This window comes from Chiloscyllium plagiosum, chromosome 30, assembly GCF_004010195.1.
Source record: "Chiloscyllium plagiosum isolate BGI_BamShark_2017 chromosome 30, ASM401019v2, whole genome shotgun sequence".
NCBI classification, from domain to species: domain Eukaryota; kingdom Metazoa; phylum Chordata; class Chondrichthyes; order Orectolobiformes; family Hemiscylliidae; genus Chiloscyllium; species Chiloscyllium plagiosum.
Window position 1 is genome coordinate 21,965,098 of NC_057739.1, and position 20,408 is coordinate 21,985,505.

The 20,408-nt window shown below is 37.2% G+C and overlaps 1 protein-coding gene across 15 annotated transcripts in view; it reads left to right on the top strand.

Moving 5' to 3' along the window:
* The window catches only part of rgs3a (regulator of G protein signaling 3a), a 298,899-nt gene extending 282,534 nt beyond the window's left edge, over positions 1–16,365 (top strand). For 12 of the 15 annotated variants that reach the window (XM_043720033.1, XM_043720036.1, XM_043720034.1 and 9 more), the window contains 5 exons: positions 8,734–8,801; positions 12,832–12,933; positions 13,941–14,002; positions 14,650–14,816; positions 14,935–16,365. In XM_043720033.1, coding sequence (XP_043575968.1) covers positions 8,734–8,801; positions 12,832–12,933; positions 13,941–14,002; positions 14,650–14,816; positions 14,935–15,120 — 585 coding nt within the window. In that variant the 3' untranslated portion in view covers positions 15,121–16,365. Of the gene's footprint in view, positions 1–8,733; positions 8,802–10,111; positions 10,263–11,739; positions 12,513–12,831; positions 12,934–13,940; positions 14,003–14,649; positions 14,817–14,934 lie in introns of those variants that run through there. The other 3 variants (XM_043720050.1, XM_043720049.1, XM_043720040.1) reach the window with 3 other exon arrangements.
* Positions 16,366–20,408: the final 4,043 nt, after the last annotated feature.

A 20,408-nucleotide genomic window follows, 5' to 3' on the forward strand; every position in this document is an offset into this window, starting at 1 on the left:
CCTGCTCCTGGCCCATATCCCTCCAAATCTTTCCTATTCGTGTACATATCCAATTGTCTTTTAAACGTTGTAACAACAACTACAGCTACCACTCCCTCAGGATGTTCATTCCACATGAGAACCACTCTGCATAAAAAAAACTGCCTTTCAATCTGATCTACTTCCTCAACTTACTTACCCCGTGCTAACTCCATGTTTCTTAACTTGAATCAGATGCAAGAGGGTTGAGTGATCCAATAACTAACAAATCAGATCAAAGTTTCTACCACATCTAGTTACGAATGATGTGCAATGCAATTCTGGCAAACTTAAAAACCTGCTTTTACACTTAGTATCAAGCCCATTGAAGCAGCACTTCACCAACAAAGCCTTGGAAAAGGCAGTATTCTTCTGTCCAGGATTTAAATAGAGCCATTCAAACACGTTCACTAAAATGGAAGAGGAATGTGTTAGAAATACGTTAAACATTTTTGTGCTAACCCGTCAGCAATTTCGTCCAGTCTTTGTTACATGGTACACCATAGCTTCACTTCAACTGCATTACAAATACAGAATAAAAGTATGTTGCCTTGCGACCTCAGGCCCACTCTTTCAGGCCTGATGCTTTGTCAAACATTCCAACCAGGAAAGGTAAACTAAGTTAAGTACCTTGAAAAACATATCTATTATAGGAAAGCTTACCTAATTTCAAACTTTAAATGCCTTTTTAATGAAAGCATGTAAAACTTAAGTTTAGATCTTTTATCAAAAAAAGTTCAACCTTTTTACAATTGTAATCAAAAATTTCAAATCTTTTGTATACAAGTAATTAAAGTCCCTCAGAACATCCATAAAGAGACTTTTATAACCGATTGTCCTGTACATACACACACAATCACAAAGCTGACAGTTGTCTGGAAGAAATACATTGATTTACCCTTGGAAAACAAATTACTTCAGATTCTTAGATATGCTGATTTTATTTTCTTCTACTGAGTTGATCTATTCTACATTTGACCCTGTAAAATCAGGCTGAGACCATTTGAATGCAAGCTATTCATGATACAAAAAAAGTGTCAATAATATCTGGGATATCTGGTCAGCGTGGACAGGTTGGACCGAAGGGTCTGTTTCCATGCTGTACATCTCTATGACTCTAAGTAGAGCAATATAGAGAGCAGTCATGGCAGTGAATTTGAACAAGAATCCATAAACAAAAATATAACTGAATATCATTTCTTCACTGGAGTTCAATATTGAAATAATTAATGTTTTTTAAAAAGTGTTGTTTTAAAATAAAGTTTTTTTTAACAAAATTCCTGTTCAAAAAAAAAGATGGTGTGACAAACTGCTATTTTGTGGTTATGACATAAAATCCAATATTCTTGTAAAACAATAAACTTAATAACTACAGAAATCGTGAATATTTTAATTTTGTTCTTTAATTTATTTTAGTCTTATTTCCCCAAAGCCTCTATGCTTTGAACATTTACATAAATGTGTATGTGTTCCTTTACTAAGAGAAAAAGACCCAAATCTTGAATCAACCACCACCCTCCAACAGGAAATATGCAAGAGTGGCTTAATTGAGTAAGCCTACAGATTTCACACTATGCAGGACATGATATATTGCCACATTTAACCAATCTTTCTTTCTGTATTTCCAGCAATGAAACCTTACTCTAAGTGGCACAGGCAGTAGAATTTGATGTGAAAGATTTTGTTTTCGTTTGTACATTCTAGTTAGTATGATATATTTACACTTTGTTTGACTGATAGGTTTCCTTTTGAAGAAGGTTATAGTACAGCTCAGCTGATGCTTGAATTTTGAAATGGAAAAGAAAAATCAAAGCCAAAGTAGAAATTCATGGGGGTGGGGTGGTGGCTTGTGCCACACCTCCATAAGTAGAGACCGCTGGAAACCAACGTGTCTGTTGAAGCCCATATCACAGCCATAACATGTGGTGGGCTAAGTTGGATCATTTTTTGCTCTTGTGCCTCTCACTCAGACAGGCCCACGTCCAGGATCTCTAGTAGTTGCAGACCAGTTTGACTCCCAACAGGGCTAGAGCTTAGTTGATGCTGCAAGACGTTTGAGGAGGGCCAAAAATGCCACAGAAAAGCAAGTGTTGTGAGTTTTACACTGGGGAGGATCAAGTTCTGTTAGGCATGGTGGAATGGCGTCTTTGGTGGGGGGGGGGGTGGAGGATGGTGTTGGACAGTGTCGGACAGTGTCCTCACAAAGGACACCCCTGAATTGAGGCACAATCCTTTCGCTTCTCACCTTTTTTCACACAGATCTCAGTGGGTGGGAAGATGACAGACTGGACAACTAAACTGTTACTTGCCCATCTGGTGGTATATGTAATATCCAGCCCATAAATATAGTGAGTTCTTGTAGGTAAGGATCAAATGCAACCTCTACTTACTTACATGAGAAAGGCAGCCATATGAGAGATTATTTGAAACAAAAACTGAAATTGCTGGAAAAACTCAGCAGGTCTGGTAGCATCTGTAGAGAGAAATCAGTTCTAAGATGGATCACTGGACCTGAAATATTAATACTGATTTCTGTTCACACATGCTGCCAGACCTGCTGAAATTGCAGCAATTTCTGTTTTTGTTTCTGATTGCCAGCATCCATAGTTATAGAGTCATAGAGATGTACAGTTTGGAAACAAACCCTTCAATCCAACGTGTCCATGCCAAACCAGGTATCTGAAATCTATCTAGTCCCATTCGTGAGCACTTGGCCTATCTCCCTTTAAACCCTTCCTATTCATGTACCCGTCCAGATGCCTTTTAAATGTTGCAAGTGTAGCAGCCTCCACCACTTCCTCTGGCAGCTCATTCCATACACACACCACCCTCTGTGTGAAACAGTTGCCCCTTAAGTATCTTTTTTATCTTTACCCTCTCACCTTAAACCTATGCCCTCTAGCTTTGGACTCCCATTCTCTGCCCCCCCCCCCCCCCCCCCAACCCAGGGAAAAGACTTTGTCTGTATACTGTAGACGGGACCCACATGATTTTATAAACCTCTAGAAGGTCACTTCCCAGCCTCTTGACGCTCCAGGGGAAACAGCCCCAGCCTCTTCAGCCTCTCCCTATAGTTCAAACCCTCCAACCCTGACAATATCCTTAAATCTTTTCTGAACCCTTTTAAATTCCACAATATCCTTCTGATAAGGGGGAGCCCAGAATTGCATACAATATTCCAAAAATGGCCTAACCAATATTCTGTATAGCCGCAACATGACCTCCCAATTCCTAGACTCATGCTCTGACCAGTAAAGGAAAGAATACTAAATAAGTATAACCTTGCTGTTCTTTTTCTTAGTAAATCTGTAGTAGAGTGGGTTCTTCTTTGATTTTATCTTTTATTGAGATCTGTCTCAATTAATTTTTAAAAATATAAAACATAAGTACTAAGTTAGCCTGGAGCAGTGTTTTTTTAGACCAGGAAGACTGTGCTACATTCTGAATCTGTAGATAGTTAAGATGCAAAGATGGTCCTTAGTAGAGTGATGTACTGATCCTGTCAGATGTGAGGGATTAGGGAGAGTTTCCATGTTAGGGACGATTAAGTCTGCAATAAGTGTGTTTGGTTGTGAATCCTATCAGATAGAATGAGTCTGTTGGAGTAGCAATTAGAAGCAGTGAGGAAAATACAGGAGCTAGGAGTGTGATGGATGGTAGTTACAGGAAGGGAGAAAAACCGCAGATACAGTCAGGTAGATAGGTTACCTCCAGGAAAGGTAGGCGAGGAAGGCAGGTGGTGCAGGAGACTCCTGTGGCTATTCCCATCACGGACAAGGGCCATCTCAGACAAGGATGCTGTTTTGGAAAATGTAGGGGGTGATGGGTTTTCAGGGGAATGTAGCACGAATACACAAGTTTCTGGTACCGAGACTGGTTCTAATGTAACGAGGAGTTCATTCAGGTTTTTTGAAGTTGTGATTGTATGAAACACCGACACAATAAAAGCTACTCTGGCTGTTAGATTGAGGTTTGTTGCTTTAGGACCAATAGGCATTATGGTGTCGATATTGTTTCAACTTCATTTGCTCCAGAAAATATCCTCAGAAAATACAAACAGATGAGCTGCTCTGAGCCGCTGTCAGTGTCACTCAATATGATCACCAGTACTTTTAAATGTTTGTTCTTTTTTAAAAGTACATTAAATGTTTGTTTTCACTTGGTAATCCTTTGTGACACACTTCTAAGGAATATAAAAAACATCAGTTTCAGATTGCAAAGAAAGCAGTTTTCAAAATAAAAGCAAAAATTGCCATGCATCGATAGAAATAAAGGACCAAATTAGGTAGTGGGAAGAGTTAACCTGGCACCAACAACAAATAAAATACACTACCACAAATAAATATTCTTAAAAAGGAAAACTGATATTTGGTTGTCAAAATATGGTTATAAAATCTGACTTCAAGTTTGATAAATCTTTTATAATGAAGATTGAATAATCGGTGACAATGGGAGGTTTTTTTTAATTCAACCGAAGCATATTTCATTCAACAGACATTTACAAAGGAGAATTATAAATCATGTATTGAAGAGCTTCCTAAACTGCATACATACAAAGCCTCTTTTTATAATGCCAGGAAATTGGGTGAGACAGACTGTGTGCTTTAATGCAACTTCCAGAAATTGCACTAGCTCTCAAAATTCCCAGCCCAGAAGAAAAGTAATCTTGTTCTCAATTCAGTCATTGGAAGACAGACATATGGTCAGGTATTTTAGTCACAAATAGTCCTTCATTCACCAGGAGAAAAATTTACAAACTCTCAATCTGGCGTGAAATATTCAATTTGTTATACACACTGAAATAAACATCAGAATTTCATAATATTAATTTATGCTCATGGTTGCTATTGTTTGTCTACTTTCGGATTACTCTGAAGTACTGTCTTCATGTAGTTCATAAACATTACATTGTGAAGTATAGACCAAGAATTGATCAAATTTGTTAACAGTGGTTGATGTTAATATTAAAGTTAAATCTTGGATTTTTTAATCAGTTTTTGCACAGTTAAAGCTTGAAGCTTCTTCAACTACTTGTTGCATATATTTTTGTATTACCTGTTACAGTTATCACTTCATGTGTGCATGTGAGCTGCGCAACAACAGTATATGAGTGATTCATGTCAGGAATTCAATGTAAAACACTAAACCCTAATCTTATTCCGTTATCTGAAAATTATCATTAAGTACTTTGTATCAGTTCTGTTTTTGAAATATGGTCATTGTTAGTAGGCAAGCACAGTTCATGCATAGCAAAACTCCACAATTAAAGTCACCATAGTCGTCCTCTCTCTTTAGAAAGAGATGACTGGTGGAGGTTTAACCTGAGGGTCACCACACGTTCATGGTAACCTCAGCTGGTGTGGGAATTAAATCCATACTGTTAATGTCACTCTGCATCATGAACCATCTGTCCAGCCAACTGAGCTAATAGCAGTGAGGTGAACATCCGGCTGACCTGATTTTGATTGTATTAGTTGAAGTAGGATTACTTGTTCTTATGTTCAACAATAACTAACCTGTTTTCAGATTTTGCAAAAGGTAATCAGATTTCAGCAACTATAGTTAAGAAGTTGGTTGGGGGTTTGGTGAGACCTCACATACTCTACCTTCTTAACTACCATATCAGTTGAAAAGCAAGACTGTTGATTCAGGATCACAGTGTCTGCAGCTTGCACTTTTGATGGCGTTATCAGGATAAGGGTGAGGTGATGTGGAACATGCACATGGGAAAAGTACATTGAGTGCTGAATTGTCTTGTAATAGTGCAGTGGTCTTGGCCACTTCTGCCCCTATAAATGCAGTGGCCATCTCCTCCAGAGGGTTAGGAGATGCATGTAAGCCTGTCTCCCTCTAGTTCTCTTCTGTTTCCTCCTCTTATATGGAATCGTATTTTCTGAAAAAGGAGAGGAGCATCAATGTATATGCTATTGTTGATGCCTTGTCATATCAAACTAATTTTAATTATATTGAACATATAAGATGTGGTTGCAGGGTTGGAGCATTGGCAAGCGCATAAGGTGAATTATATCAATGTTAGACACAAGCTGATTGGTAGGCCTTTGGTGTAATGAATGTATAAAAGAGGTCCCGTGAGTAAGAGACGTTTAAAGATTCATTCACTGACCTTGGACACTTGTATAAGGTCATTAAAAGCTTTACAGTACTACAGCAAGCCCCTGATAGGTATATTTTTGGAATTCATTTCCCTGACCACCTGCTGCTATTCCCTTTCCAGAACATACCTCTTAGACCTCCTGGCTCCCTGCATAAAATATGAAGTTTGTCCTTTTGTGCAAGTTAGCTGAAGGTGTTATTATCTATGCATATACCCTTGTAAAAGTGCAGCTCGTCAGCAGCACATCTTGCACTGGGCAGCATGCCACAATCACTGTGAGTAACACAATTGTGACTAAGCGCAGAGTGATTGTACATCATGATTCTCACACCACCAACAGACCAATTTTGAGTCTATAGTCCCTAATTTCTAAATTCTCAATTCAAATATCTGGTTGAACACGGTAGCTGGTGGGATCTATGTAAAAATGAGGTGGTACGAACCGCTGCCATTAGGACAGTACTTCCTCCATCCACCACCGCCAACAAAATCCAATATCTTCTAGTTTCAGCTTTCAACTGGCTCAACAATGGATTATACATATGGTCATTTTAATTCACCTATATAATCTGTTGTGGTTCTGTTCGCCGAGCTGGGAATTTGTGTTGCAGACATTTCGTCCCCTGTTTAGGTGACATCCTCAGTGCTAGGGAGCCTCCTGTGAAGCGCTTCTGTGATCTTTCCTCCGGCATTTGTAGTGGTTTGAATCTGCCGCTTCCGGTTGTCAGTTCCAGCTGTCCACTGCAGTGGTCGTTATATTGGGTCCAGGTCGATGTGCTTATTGATTGAATCTGTGGATGAGTGCCATGTCTCTAGGAATTCCCTGGCTGTTCTCTGTTTGGCTTATCCTATAATAGTAGTGTTGTCCAGTCGAATTCACGTTGCTTGTCATCTGCATGTGTGGCTACTAAGGATAGCTGGTCATGTCGTTTTGTGGCTAGTTGGTCTTCATGGATGCGGATCGTTAGCCGCCTTCCTGTTTGTCCTATGTAGTGTTTTGTGCAGTCCTTGCATGGGATTTTGTACACTACATTGGTTTTGCTCATACTAGGTATTGGGTCCTTTGTCCTGGTGAGTTGTTGTCTGAGAGTGTCTGTTGCTTTGTGTGCTGTTGAGTCCTAGTGGTCGCAGTAGTCTGGCTGTCAGTTCGGAAATGCTCTTGATGTATGGTAGTGTGGCTAGTCCTTTGGGTTGCGGCATGTCCTCATTCCATTGTCTTTCCCTTAGACATCTGTTGATGAAATTGCGTGGGTATCCGTTTTTGGCGAATACATGGTATAGGTGTTCTTCTTCCTCTTTTTGCAGTTCTGGTGTACTGCAGTGTGTTGTGGCCCTTTTGAATAGTGTCTTGATGCAACTTCTTTTGTGTGTGTTGGGGTAGTTGCAACAGATCCACATCCATGAACACCAACTAGCCACGAAACGACACAACCAGCTATCCTTAGTAGCCACACACGCAGATGACAAGCAACATGAATTCGACTGGGACAACACTACTATTATAGGACAAGCCAAACGGAGAACAACCAGGGAATCCTAGAGACATGGCACTCATCCACAGATTCAATCAATAAGCACATCGATCTGGACCCAATATACCAACCATTGCAGCGGACAGCTGGGACTGACAACCGGAAGTGGCAGATTCAAACCACTACAAATGCCGGAGGAAAGATCACAGAAGCGCTTCACAGGAGGCTCCCAAGCACTAAGGATGTCACCTTAACAGGGGACGAAATGTCTGCAACACAAATTCCCAGCTCGGCGAACAGAACCACAACAGCGAGCACCCGAGCGACAAATCTTCTCACAAACTTTGAACCTATATAATCTGCATGATTAATTGAGAATATCCCAAGATGGCTGACATTTTACTCTTAGTTGTAGAAGATTTGCTTAGCAGTCAGTTAACATAAATGTAATGCTAATTCAGTGTTCCATTTCTAATTTTGAGAAACACATTTTCTTTATATTTTGCCTTGTATAAATGCAAAATGATGGCAAATAATGAAATTTTTGAGGAAAGTTTTTTTCCTCTGTAGTGGTGGAAGTAAAATTGATTTCTTTTAAAAGGCTATTGAACTTTTAATTAGGTTTCTGTAACTTAATTTGACAAAAATTATGTTGATTATTTTCAATAAGATTAATTATCTGTGTTACAGAACAAAATCATTAAAATTAAAGTTTAAAATTCTTGAAGTTGCACTAATGAATGAAATTGGAGCAGCCCACTGTAAGACAGCCAATGGTGTGCAATCTAATACATTGCTGTTTGAATGTTTGGAACAAGTTAGAATGGGAGTGGTTGCTCCATTTTTAGAGGTAGAAAAACATACAACTTGATAACAAAACCAAACTGCTTGAATTTTTACAAGGATCTAAGTACTTAAAAATCCATTAACTCAATTATTCAAATCATGTTTCTAAATCTGTGAACAAAACTGATTTTTATCTAACATCCTTGAATCATAATGCTACCTTGAGTCTAAATGTGACCAAGAAAAGCTTAAAGCAATCAATAATAAACCTGGAATAAGTTTAAAAGCTGATAAGAAAATTTGGTAATAATGTAGATTGTCTTTATTCTGTTTCCTCACCAGCTGTATGGAGCAGATTCTGACTTTGATGAAACTGATGATGGCTCCAAAAAGAAAAAGACAAAGAATTTGTAAGTTTGATCATCTTATCTATGCCAATTATTCTGTAAAGATTGCTGTAATAAAATGTTCCAAAATTCTTTGTTAGTTTGGGAACAAAATTTTATTTTTGTTCTCATTTCAATTTTACAACTTTAATTTCCTGATAAGATGGGGACCAATAATCATTGGAATTTGGTTAATTAAATTAGTTTACCTTTTCCTGTGCTCGTTCTGCTCCAAAACGATGACAATACAAATCTTTAAGTTGAAGGAATATACTTTCTACTTGATGTTTCAGTTAGGTTTATAAATGCCAGATAATTGGTCTGTTAAAAGACTACAGAAGAAATGTATTTTTCACTAATACTTAGGCTTTTGTACTTCAATGTATTCTGATTGTTTAAAGAAGAACAGCCAACCCGTACAATAGTAAATATCACATTACTGCTCAAAGTAAATACATCTTTGGAAGTGATGTTTAGCTTCATTCTAAGCACTGATGGTCGGAAGGTTCAGACTGGGGGCAGGAAGAATGAAATCTGATCCCTGTCACATTAACCCCTGCCCAACTGTATTGCTTTAAAGGGTACAACTGTTTCCAGTGAGTAGGAATAAGGGACATGCACTAGTAGTTTGAAACAAATGCAAAAATAGAATTACAGCTTGAATATATTTTCATGTTAATATGTATGGCTGTAGTAATGGAAATACACACGTTTGATTTTGCATAACTTTGAATTTGGAAACTTCCCATTTCAGATATTGACCTGTTAAAAATATAAACCTACATAATACAATGCATTTTAATAATCTAGGTTAAAACAAATAATATTCCATAGTAATTATTGGATAATAAGCCAGTATTACAATGTTCCATTTTTCATTCATTTTTATTATAAAGTACTTGATATAAAATAAATATTCAAATCAAGGTGAAAACAAATTAAATCATTGCCTTACTATCTTGAGAGTAGAATGTAAATTTTGTTTTTCAAAAGATTTTATTTAAGAGTTTGAGAAACAGCAGCCCCTGTGTCTTTTTCTTAGTTTTCAATATATCATGAAATATTAATACTTACCAGAAGGTGGAACCATGACCACACAGCTAGGATCGAGCATTTGTAGTGAGTGCAAAATATCTATTGTTTACCTTTGCTCATGCTCTAAGTAGATTAGAAATAAAGTAGTTAAAGCGTAAGATAGTGTCCCGTGTATACAGTTAATGTACAATGGGAATGGTTGTCTTATGCTTTCAGGGGAAATAATTAAAATTCTCTCCCCCCCCCCCATGAAGCATTTTATTCAGTGTTGTAGCCTGATTGGTTCATGAGTTGGCGTTTATCCAGCCCACACTTACTACTTAATCTGCCTTCCTGGGAGAGCATCAATATAACGATCTGACTCAAAACACTGCAGATCTGCACCACCACATATAGAGTTATCCAAATGCTACACACAATGGTTGATTTTTCAGAAAAATATCTGGAAAGGTAGGAGATATTAGATCTTAAGAAAACTTTATTTCAATAGTAAATTAGATGTGGGAGCTTAGTTATTTTTTGATAAATTTCCAGTATTTGTTGTCTTTTATTTCTGATTTCTGAAATGTCAGGGAAGGAGCACAGTTTGTAATATTTTAGGTTTTAAATCTTTACAACTATTACGGAATTATTAAGATTAAACATCTGTTTTACAGTTTAATATTTCTTAGGAATTTTATGATTAGTTAATCCTCGCAGAGGGAAGTGCAATTAAATTCTATTGAATACAGAAACAAAAGTTTAGTTTTCTTATTTTGAGCTTTAATGCAATGGTCATGGAACAAATATATGTTTGCATATATTTTACTTAATGGTGTAATTTGAATTGCAAGGAGCTCATTCGATTTATAAATGTATTAAATTACAGCTGATCTGTTGTTGAAGGAACATGTCCCAGCAGAACTTTGAAAAGCATGCAATAGAATGTACAGTGCCAATCATTCCTGTCCCATCAAGTCTGACTTATTGGCAATTGCAGATTACAATTTTGTTATCTATTAATATTGTTTCTTATCTATTGGGTTTGCAGTCATTCATATTTATGCAATTTCTAGTTATATTTGCTTGTTTTGAATGCTCTAATGCCAATGTCCTTATTCTAGAAGCCTAAGGCAAATCATCTGTTTATCATAAAGCATTTTTGATAGAGCTCTGAAGTTTTAGCAATTATGTTTTTAAATGATTAAACTGATGGAGGTTGGTTCGACTTTTTTTAATGAGAACGATATGATCCATGCATTATGGAAATTAAATATGTCATTTATATTAAAAAAAGGATGACAATCCAATAAAAAGATTTGAGATGAGAATTCAATACATAGCTTAGATGTGTATTTCTATCATGTATGTAATGAGCTAACAAGGTTAAAATGACTGATTACTTGATCAGATGCTTTACTGGGCCATATTGAATACAAACAAAATGTTGTTAAAGAAATACTGTTCATAAAAATGGAGAAAGCAGCACATCAAGAAATGTGTGTTGGATGTCCTGTCAGTTTTTAGAAAATTTTCTGTGCAACTGGAATTATAGCACCAACGCTTTCATTTGTTGCCACACACACCACCAACTATAGTATAATAAGCATTAAAATACAGTACAATGCTGTGATCTATCAGGTAGTAATGCTACATTATCCACATAAGGAAAATTGAATCTTTCTCAACAACATAGCAAAAAAAAATATGGTTTGTTTTACCAAAAGCATTAATTGGTTAAAAAAAAGTTAAAGGATTATCAGAAGATTTTCCATATTATCAGATAACTTTATTCATAAGCTGTTTAATTCATTCATCAGTTCAGCACATTCTGTCATCTTTGCCCAAATAAGTTTTCAGAAGGTGATGCTCTTTGATTCTATTTTACCATTCTTTTAAACCTTCCCTTCAAAAATCATTTTCTTTCATTTATTTGCTCAAGAAACAGAAAAAAAATCAAAGAGTTCTGTTCTTGTACCTATAGTTCGCAATTTTGTAAATTGTCAACAGAATTTATAGTCAAAAGAATTTTGAAAATGATCTTTTTTTTGCTTGAACAATACAGGCAGGTTTTGCAATTGATTTGCTAACCTCCCGCCAAAAAAGCCATTTGATTTGTTGCTATAGTAACCAGTTAAAGGAGTAGATAAATAGGCACCATTTGTTTCCTGTTTTAACATTTCAGTTGTTAGTGTGCTTTATTCACCAGAAGTAGGCAGGCAGACACTGACACAACTCTGAGTCAACTCGATTCTCCTTTCAAAAACGTGGGCATACAGGGTAGTCACTCCCACTTCCTGAATGCAAATACCATGAACCAGACAGCAACTTCAGTGTATAACAGGAATTCATGCTGCTCACTGCACAGTCCAGATGCTAGTTCCTCTGCAGGCCGGGGGATTGTAAAGGTTAGATTTTTATGGGTCACAAGTTTGTCTGAAGATCCTGAAACTATAGGAACAAAATAGAACTTGCTGTAATATTCAGGAGACTGTTCAGATTGCTATTATTACTTGTTAATGAAGCCATCGCAAATCAAATGCAGTTAAGGGAAGGGAAAATATTTTCAAAACTAATCTGAACAAGTCGACTCTGAAAGATGCCATTTTTCAGAGATCTGTCAAAACCACTACCACATGAGTTTCATTCAGAAATGCTTTTGAGTTTGCTTCAGCGTACAAGTCCTGGTGGGGGCTTGCATCGACGGCACACCATGAAAGAGTAAGTTGAGTATGAACTTAGTTAATTTTAGAAGATAGAGGAAAGAAGCAAATATGTATGTATTAAAATGTTTGTCTTATCATTGGTGTACAAGCTCCAGCAGATTATTGCATAAGATTTCAGGAATACAAATTTTTTTTACTATTAGTAAATGAGAATGTTTTATTTCAGCAATCATGCATGTTTCTTTGGGCAGTGTATTCAATCTAATAAATATTTTTTGTACTTAATTACTCAGTCAAGAATATATAATTTTCAAATAAACATTTTTCAATAGCTGCTTAGAACTTACCTGTGTTTTTATTCTCTTTTCCAATAGGGCCAAAGATATGAAAAACCGCTTGGGATTTCTACGTCGACGGAATGAATCTGGTGGAGGCAGCAATGCTGCAAAACTCGATAAAGTCATTAAAACTGTGAAGTAGGTCTCAAACTTTGATTATTCATTTGAACTTAACTTTGTTTTCGTCAAACTATTGAGGCTTGTAAAATGTAATCATTTTGAATTTCAGTTTTATGCATCGTTTCAAAGACCAAATAATGAAGTGAAAGAATGTTCTTTATAGTAAATCGATAATGGTGATGCACAGTTGCTATACTTTACTAAGCTAAAGCACTTTTCAAAGTTAAACATGAAGAATAATGATTACATTTATTTCCCAGTGATCATTCTGCATCACTTCACTAGTGAAGGAAACCTATTGAGTCACTTGATTGAAAGAATTATAACTCAGCCTTACTGTTAATATTTTTGAGTTTAAGTATCCAGTGTTGGACTTTGTGAGTACTAAATGTGTGTTAAAGTAACCTTGCTGGAGAAATAGATTGAGTGTGCTGTCTGAAAGCTGAATATGTGCAGACAGCTTATACATAGAATATACAAAGGCAGCTCTGTGGCCCACCTAGGAAAATGTGGTTCTGCACATGACAACATCTTGTTAGGAGTACTGGAAACATGCCTAGGAAAATCTGCATTTGCCTGCAAACCTCCACAAGAGATTTATTTATCTATTAGCTGTCTTATAGATGCCAACAAGACAGTGTTGTAGTCATGCTCTCTGATGCACAAAATCCTACAACATTGCCACAGATTTGAAAGATAGAAGGAAAAATAAGCACGCATATTTGTGTGAACTAAGGTTTCTGTTACTGTAAATCCCTTTGGAGATGAATCGGTCCAACTAAATCTAGAGCAGTATTGGTAACTCATGAGTTCGTTTAAAGATGAGGTGATGACTGACTATGCTGAAAAGTAAGTTTGCATAATGTGTCATAATGTAGGTGTTGATCAATTAGCTAGAGGTAGGAAGACACCACCTCAGTACGAGCCAACCAGATGATGAAGACTTGCTGTAATTGAATTGTTAAAATAAGTTAAAAAGCTTTGGAAATGTGTTTATTAACAAACTGCTGTACCTTTGCCTGCAGACCCTCATCAGAGGAAGCTCTAAAATGGGGAGAATCATTGGACAAACTTCTTATCCACAAATGTAAGCACTTGCTTATATATTTTCAGTTGTATATTGTACAGATATTGACATTGACTGTTAATCATTTAAGTAATTATTTCTAAGTTCAAAAACATTTAATTAGATGTGAAGTAATATGTAAGTTTATTAATAAGGGACTTATTCACGTCTAATATGCTAAAAATAAAACTGTGATATAATCATTAGTGGTAGTATTTTGAATAAACTGAAAATAAATTATTTTTGTAGTACTTAGATTCTCTGGCCTGCCCTGTGTTTCAAAATTTACTTGTGGTTATTTTGTGTTAACATTTTGTACCTCTTTCCTACTTTCATACATCATAACTACTTCAGTTTATTAAAAATATTATGAGGAAAGTTCCATTGTTTGGGGTGTAACAAATAATTTAAATAAATTGTACATAAAGCAACTTAATTCAACATATATTGATATATCCATATTTATCATCTTTGTTACATATATATGATCATACAATAAACCTATCAACAATAAAATGTCAAACAGATGATTGGTAATAGACAAAACCTGAAGCCCAATTTTCTTCTTTGTACTAATGAAAAGACCATGCCACATATATTATTACCTTGTTCTTGTGTTTAGTCTGATGCATAATCTATATTTCATGTGTCACCAATTTGTTTTGCAGATGGATTAGCAGCTTTTCGAGCCTTTTTACGCACTGAATTCAGTGAAGAGAATCTTGAATTCTGGTTGGCATGTGAGGATTACAAAAAAGCCAAGTCACAATCTAAAATGACTTCAAAGGCCAAAAAGATTTTTGGAGAATATATTGCCATTCAATCCTGTAAAGAGGTAAGCAATGCTCTTCAGCATTTTTAATTAAATATGCTTCAAATAATCTGAATACATTTCAGTGAAATGTTTGGGCGTTGAATATTAAAAATAATACTTTCTGGGACTTCTTTTAAAGGTTAACTTGGACTCCTATACAAGAGAACACACCAAGGAAAATCTTCAGAAAGTGTCACGGTCCTGCTTTGATCTTGCTCAAAAAAGGATATATGGTTTAATGGAAAAGGACTCTTATCCTCGATTCCTGAGATCAGACCTATACTTGGATTTGATAAATCAGAAGAAACAAAGTGCTGCATCATAGGTGCATGCATCTAATTTCCTGACAGGGACTTGGGACAAATTAATTGCTGTGTTTACATCATTGGAAAGAGAGGATCATCATTGCTGTTTATCTCAGCAACTTTGAAACCCACTTAAGTGGACTGAATCAGAACTCTGTATCAGAAGTTAGGTGCTTGTGAGATGAACAGGTTTGGACAATTTGGAAGAAAACAATCAGGTACTGTTTTACAGCAGGGTTTTGCTAAGAATTTCAGTTCCTCTCTGAGATTGGTATGTTGTTTTTGGAGTACATCCTTTTATGTATTTGTTGTGTAACAACAGCATAAGGACCTCCAGAACCATGGCAGCGAAACAGTTACCTTTACACTTCCAGTGTGCCAAAATACCCACCTTTCATTTTCTGGAGCAATGTATCTTTCCACAGCAGCATCAAGAGCCCCTTTTTGTGGGGTGTAGTAATAATTATGATCAAAGACAATCATAAAGGACCAGATCACCATTAAAAGCTGTGCTTTCAAGAACCAGAGAGTTCCTATCCATCCTCAAAGACTGAGCTTGCAAATTCTGCCTCTTCCAAGCTTTGTGAAAATTGAGACTGTGACAAGTATATTGGAAGAAACTACTTTGAAGAGGCATTTCTGTTGATGATATCATGGCACTTTCCACTTTCTTTTATGAACCTGTGTTCTTAGGTGGTACCAAGTGTGCATGCAACAGAAATGTATGAAATAGCTTTGTTATATGCTGATGAGGATTGAGCTATTTATTAGTATACCCAGATGCTTGATGCATTTCTAATAGGTAATATTCCTTGTTTTTCTTTCATTTGTTGAAGTGCAATATTTCAAGGTATGCTCTTTACCTTACATTAATTGTCATTGTAATATTTCCTGGAGTCTGTACAAATTATGTTGAAATCTGAAAGTTAATTTCCAGTTAATGTTTAACTTTAACTGTACATACCCCGGCAGCAGGCAGCTGGGGATTTTCCAGCTGTATATATAGTTCCTTACAAATTTTGAGTTTAATAATCCTAATATGAGACAGTAGATTAATGAACATGTAAATATGAATTGTCTCTTCAGTGCTACAAATGTTACAAGGGAGATAAAGTGGGAATGGTTTCGTTTAGTCTGGATGCTTGTAAAGGAATTCAAGGACAATGTATTTTTGTCAATTTTCATTGTTTACAGTGCAGTTTCTCCATAAAACAAAAAAGGAAGAAAAAAGATCTTTTTATGGTAAATAAACAATTGTTAACAAGCATTGTTATTCATTCTCAATTTATTCCCATTTATGTCTGAGTCTTATTTCTACTGACTAAATTAATCAATTAATTAATATCACTTGGTTCACTAGTCATTATATCAGACAATGTTCTCATGATACAAAAACCTACATTTATCCCATTTATAATGTGTTGTATCTCAGCAATTTATGTTTGGAAAGATCATGGGCCTTGGGTGTCCCTGCGCGTTTATTTATCCATCCTTTATTCTTTTGAGAATGTTGGTGAGTCACCTTCTATTTGATGGAGCTAGCCATTTCATAGTGCAGTTAAGAATCAACCATGTTTTCGTAGGGCAGGATTCTACCATAGGCTTCATGAGGAAAGGCTAGTGTCCTTCTCTAAAGTACATTAGTTTATACAGAAGACACCCAGCCCTAGCTCACCAATGCTTCCTCTTGACCTATCCACTGTCTTTGATTTGATAAGCTACTTGTTTAAACATCCAGTGTTAGATATGCAGAAATTTTCCCAATTTAATTATTGAGAAGTCACAGTATTCAGTGCCCTCCATAAACTTTGTTCCATAGTCATCAACTCCATCCTTTTTCCTGCCAATGACTGAGACTGGGCACACTTTTTGCAAGAGGCTTCTTAATTAATCCTGAGTTGCACTTCTGATTTCCATCGCAAAGTTTGGGTATATTGTGCCTGCACCACTGCCTGACTTCACCCTTGCCTCAGGTCATCTGCCATTGGATGCATAGATAAGGATACTTGCCTTTATTATTCGAGACATTAAAACAAGAGCAAGGAGGTTATGATGTAGCCATTTAGAGTATTAGTTCAGTCACAGCTGGAGTATTGTGTGCAGTTCTGGTCATCACGCTATAGGAAGGTTGTGATTGTGCAGAGCAGCTTCATCAGGATGTTTCCTGGGCTGGAGCGATTCAGCTATGAAGAAGGACTAGATAGGCTGGAGTTATTTTCCTTAGAGCAGAGAAGACTGAGGGGAAACCTGATTGAGATGTGCAAAGTTAGGAATGGCGTTGATAGAAAGAAACGTTTCCTCTTAGATGTGTCAATAGCCAGGGGTCACAGTTTAAAGGAACGAAGCAGGAAGTTTATAAGGGACTAAGGGATAGAAAATTCACCCAGAGGGTTGTGCATATTTGAAACTCACTGTTCAAAAGGGTGGTAGGACATGAACCATCAAGACATTTAAAAAATATTGAGCACTTGAAGCATCATAGAATACCAAGCTGTAGGCTAAATGCTGGAAAATTGAATTAGAATTAGTAGATGCTTGATCATCAGCACAGGCACAATGGACCAAAAGAGTATCCAGAAAAATTCTGATGGTGAAACCATAATCCAAGGCTCTGTTATGTCTAGACTTGATAATTCCTATACAATGCTGGTAGCCCTCCTAGTTTGAACAACCCCTTATCTAACTAGAAACCTGCTTAAAACACGCCCATACTCGAACCAAACCTAGACCTGTTCACTCGTTGCCATTGTATTTGCTGATCTGCATCAGCTGCTTGTTCAGCAATTACTCGATTTTAGAATTCTCTTACTCAAAGTTTGGGAGAAGATTTATAGCTTGGGTGCTTGTTGTTGTGGTTCTGTTCGCCGAGCTGGGAATTTGTGTTGCAGACGTTTCGTCCCCTGTCTAGGTGACATCCTCAGTGCTTGGGAGCCTCCTGTGAAGCACTTCTGTAATGTTTCCTCCGGCATTTATAGTGGATACAAACATCACAGAAGCGCTTCACAGGAGGCTCCCAAGTACTGAGGATGTCACCTAGACAGGGGACGAAATGTCTGCAACACACATTCCCAGCTCGGCGAACAGAACCACAATAATTCTCTTGCTTTTTTTCAAATCCCTCAATGGAGTAATCCTTCCCTTTCTCGGTAACCTCTTCCAACTACGCTGGCCTCTGAAATCTCTATACTCTTCCAGTTCAGGCCTTTTGCAAATGACTGATTTTGACCACTCTTCTATTAGTTGTCTTGCTTTCAGCTCTTTGGACACTAAGCTCCAGAATTGTCTTCCTAAATTCTATTGTTTCTGTTTTAAAGGTACTCCTTAAAACCTAACTGTTTCACCAAACTTCAGCTCGCCTGTCCTAACATATCCTTGTGTAGGGTCAATTTAAAGATGTAAAGACTTCTCTGAAGCACCTTGAGATAAAAATAAAGTGCTGGAGAAATTCAGCCAATCTCAAAGAACAGTAATGTTAGATTCTAAATAAAAACACTGTTTTTTCTCCCACGGATGCTGCCAGACCTGCAGATCTCCAACATCCACAATATTTTACCTTTATTCAAGCACCTTGCATGCCTTACTGCTGTCAAAGTCACTTTTCGTGTGCTCAAATCTTCTCGAGAGATATAGACAAATCATCTGTCCAGTATTTCCACTGATGTTTTACATTTAGATCGAATGAACCACTTTATGTAGAGTCGTAGACATGTGTAGCATGGAAACAGACCCTTCGATCCAACTCATCCATTCTGACCAAATATCCTAAATAAATCTAGTCCCATTTACTTGCACATGGCCCATATCCCTCCACACCCGTCCTACTCATGTACGCACCCAGACCCCTTTTTATGTTGTAATTGTACCAGCCTCCACCACTTCCTCTAGCAACTCATTCCATACACTCACCACCCTTTGAAAAAGATGCCCCTTAAGTGCTTTTAAATTTTTCCCCTCTCACTTTAAACCTATGCCCTCTAGTTCTGGACTACCCTATTTTGGGGAAAAGATCTTGACTAATCACCCTTTCCATGCCCCTCAAGATTTTCTAACCTTAAGGTCAACCTACAGCCTCCAATGCTCCAGCCTCTCCCTCTATCATCCTTGTAGGCCTTTACTGAATCCTTTCAAGTTTCACAACATCTTTTCTATAGCAAGGAGACCAGACTTGAGTGCAGTATTCCATAAGCAGCCTAACCAATGTCCTGTATGGCCGCAACTTGACCTCCCAACTACTACACTGGATGCACTGATCAACAAAGGCAAGGGTACTAAATACCACATTCACTACCCTGTGTACCTGCAATTCCCTTTCAAGGAACTATGAACTTGCACCCAAGGTCTCTCTGTTTGATATCACTCCTCAGGACCTTGCCATTAAGCGTATAAGTCCTGTCCTGATTTGCCTTGCCAAAACGCAGTGCCTCTCATTGATCTAAATTAAACTCCATCTGCCACTTCTCGGCCCATTGGCCCATCTGTCTAAGGTCCTGTTGTACTCTGAGGTAATCTTCTTTGCTGTCCACTACACCTCCAATTTTGGTGTCATCTGCAAACTTAATAATTCGCATCCAAATCATTTATGTAAATGATGAAAAGCAGCAGACCCAGTACTGATCCTTGCAGCACGCTGCTGATCACTGACCTCCATTCTGAAAAATACTTGAACTGTAAGAACTGCGCTGTTCTTAATTATGTCCACAAAGTCATTGAAGATGAGGGCCAAACAAAATGCTCTGACAGGCTGTCTGTAAAAGGTGAAAATCCATCTATTTTGGTAAATGCCATTGATATTTTCTGATATTTTTAAATAGGAAGCACAGGAGTACAATTTAAACCTTCCACCAAAATCTTCAAAAAGCCTATGTAAGTTAACAATAATTATTTATTCCAATTTGAATCCTTAATGTGCATTTATTATACAGCTATTATGGAATACAGTTGGAAATGTTGGCAACCTGTACCACATGCCAGAGGAGTTACATCCCCTTGTGAAAGAAGAAACTGAGGGATTTTCTTTCATGAAAAGGGTCACGATGGCCATAACAACAGTGAAATTTAATTAACATTTTAACTACAAGACTCCTTGCAACCCATGCTGACTATTTAAATGCAGATAGCTGCACCAACAATTAGCTCAGTACCAAACTACGTATGCTGCTACCTCATCATGCCACCCTAACTACTAAATGCACAGCAATTTTCCCATCATATAAAAGGCATACTTGTTACCCATAGAAAAGCTTAAGTTCACCAGTGACTAAAGAATGTCTGCATAGCTGGCAGGATGTTGACGTATATGAAGCAAAGT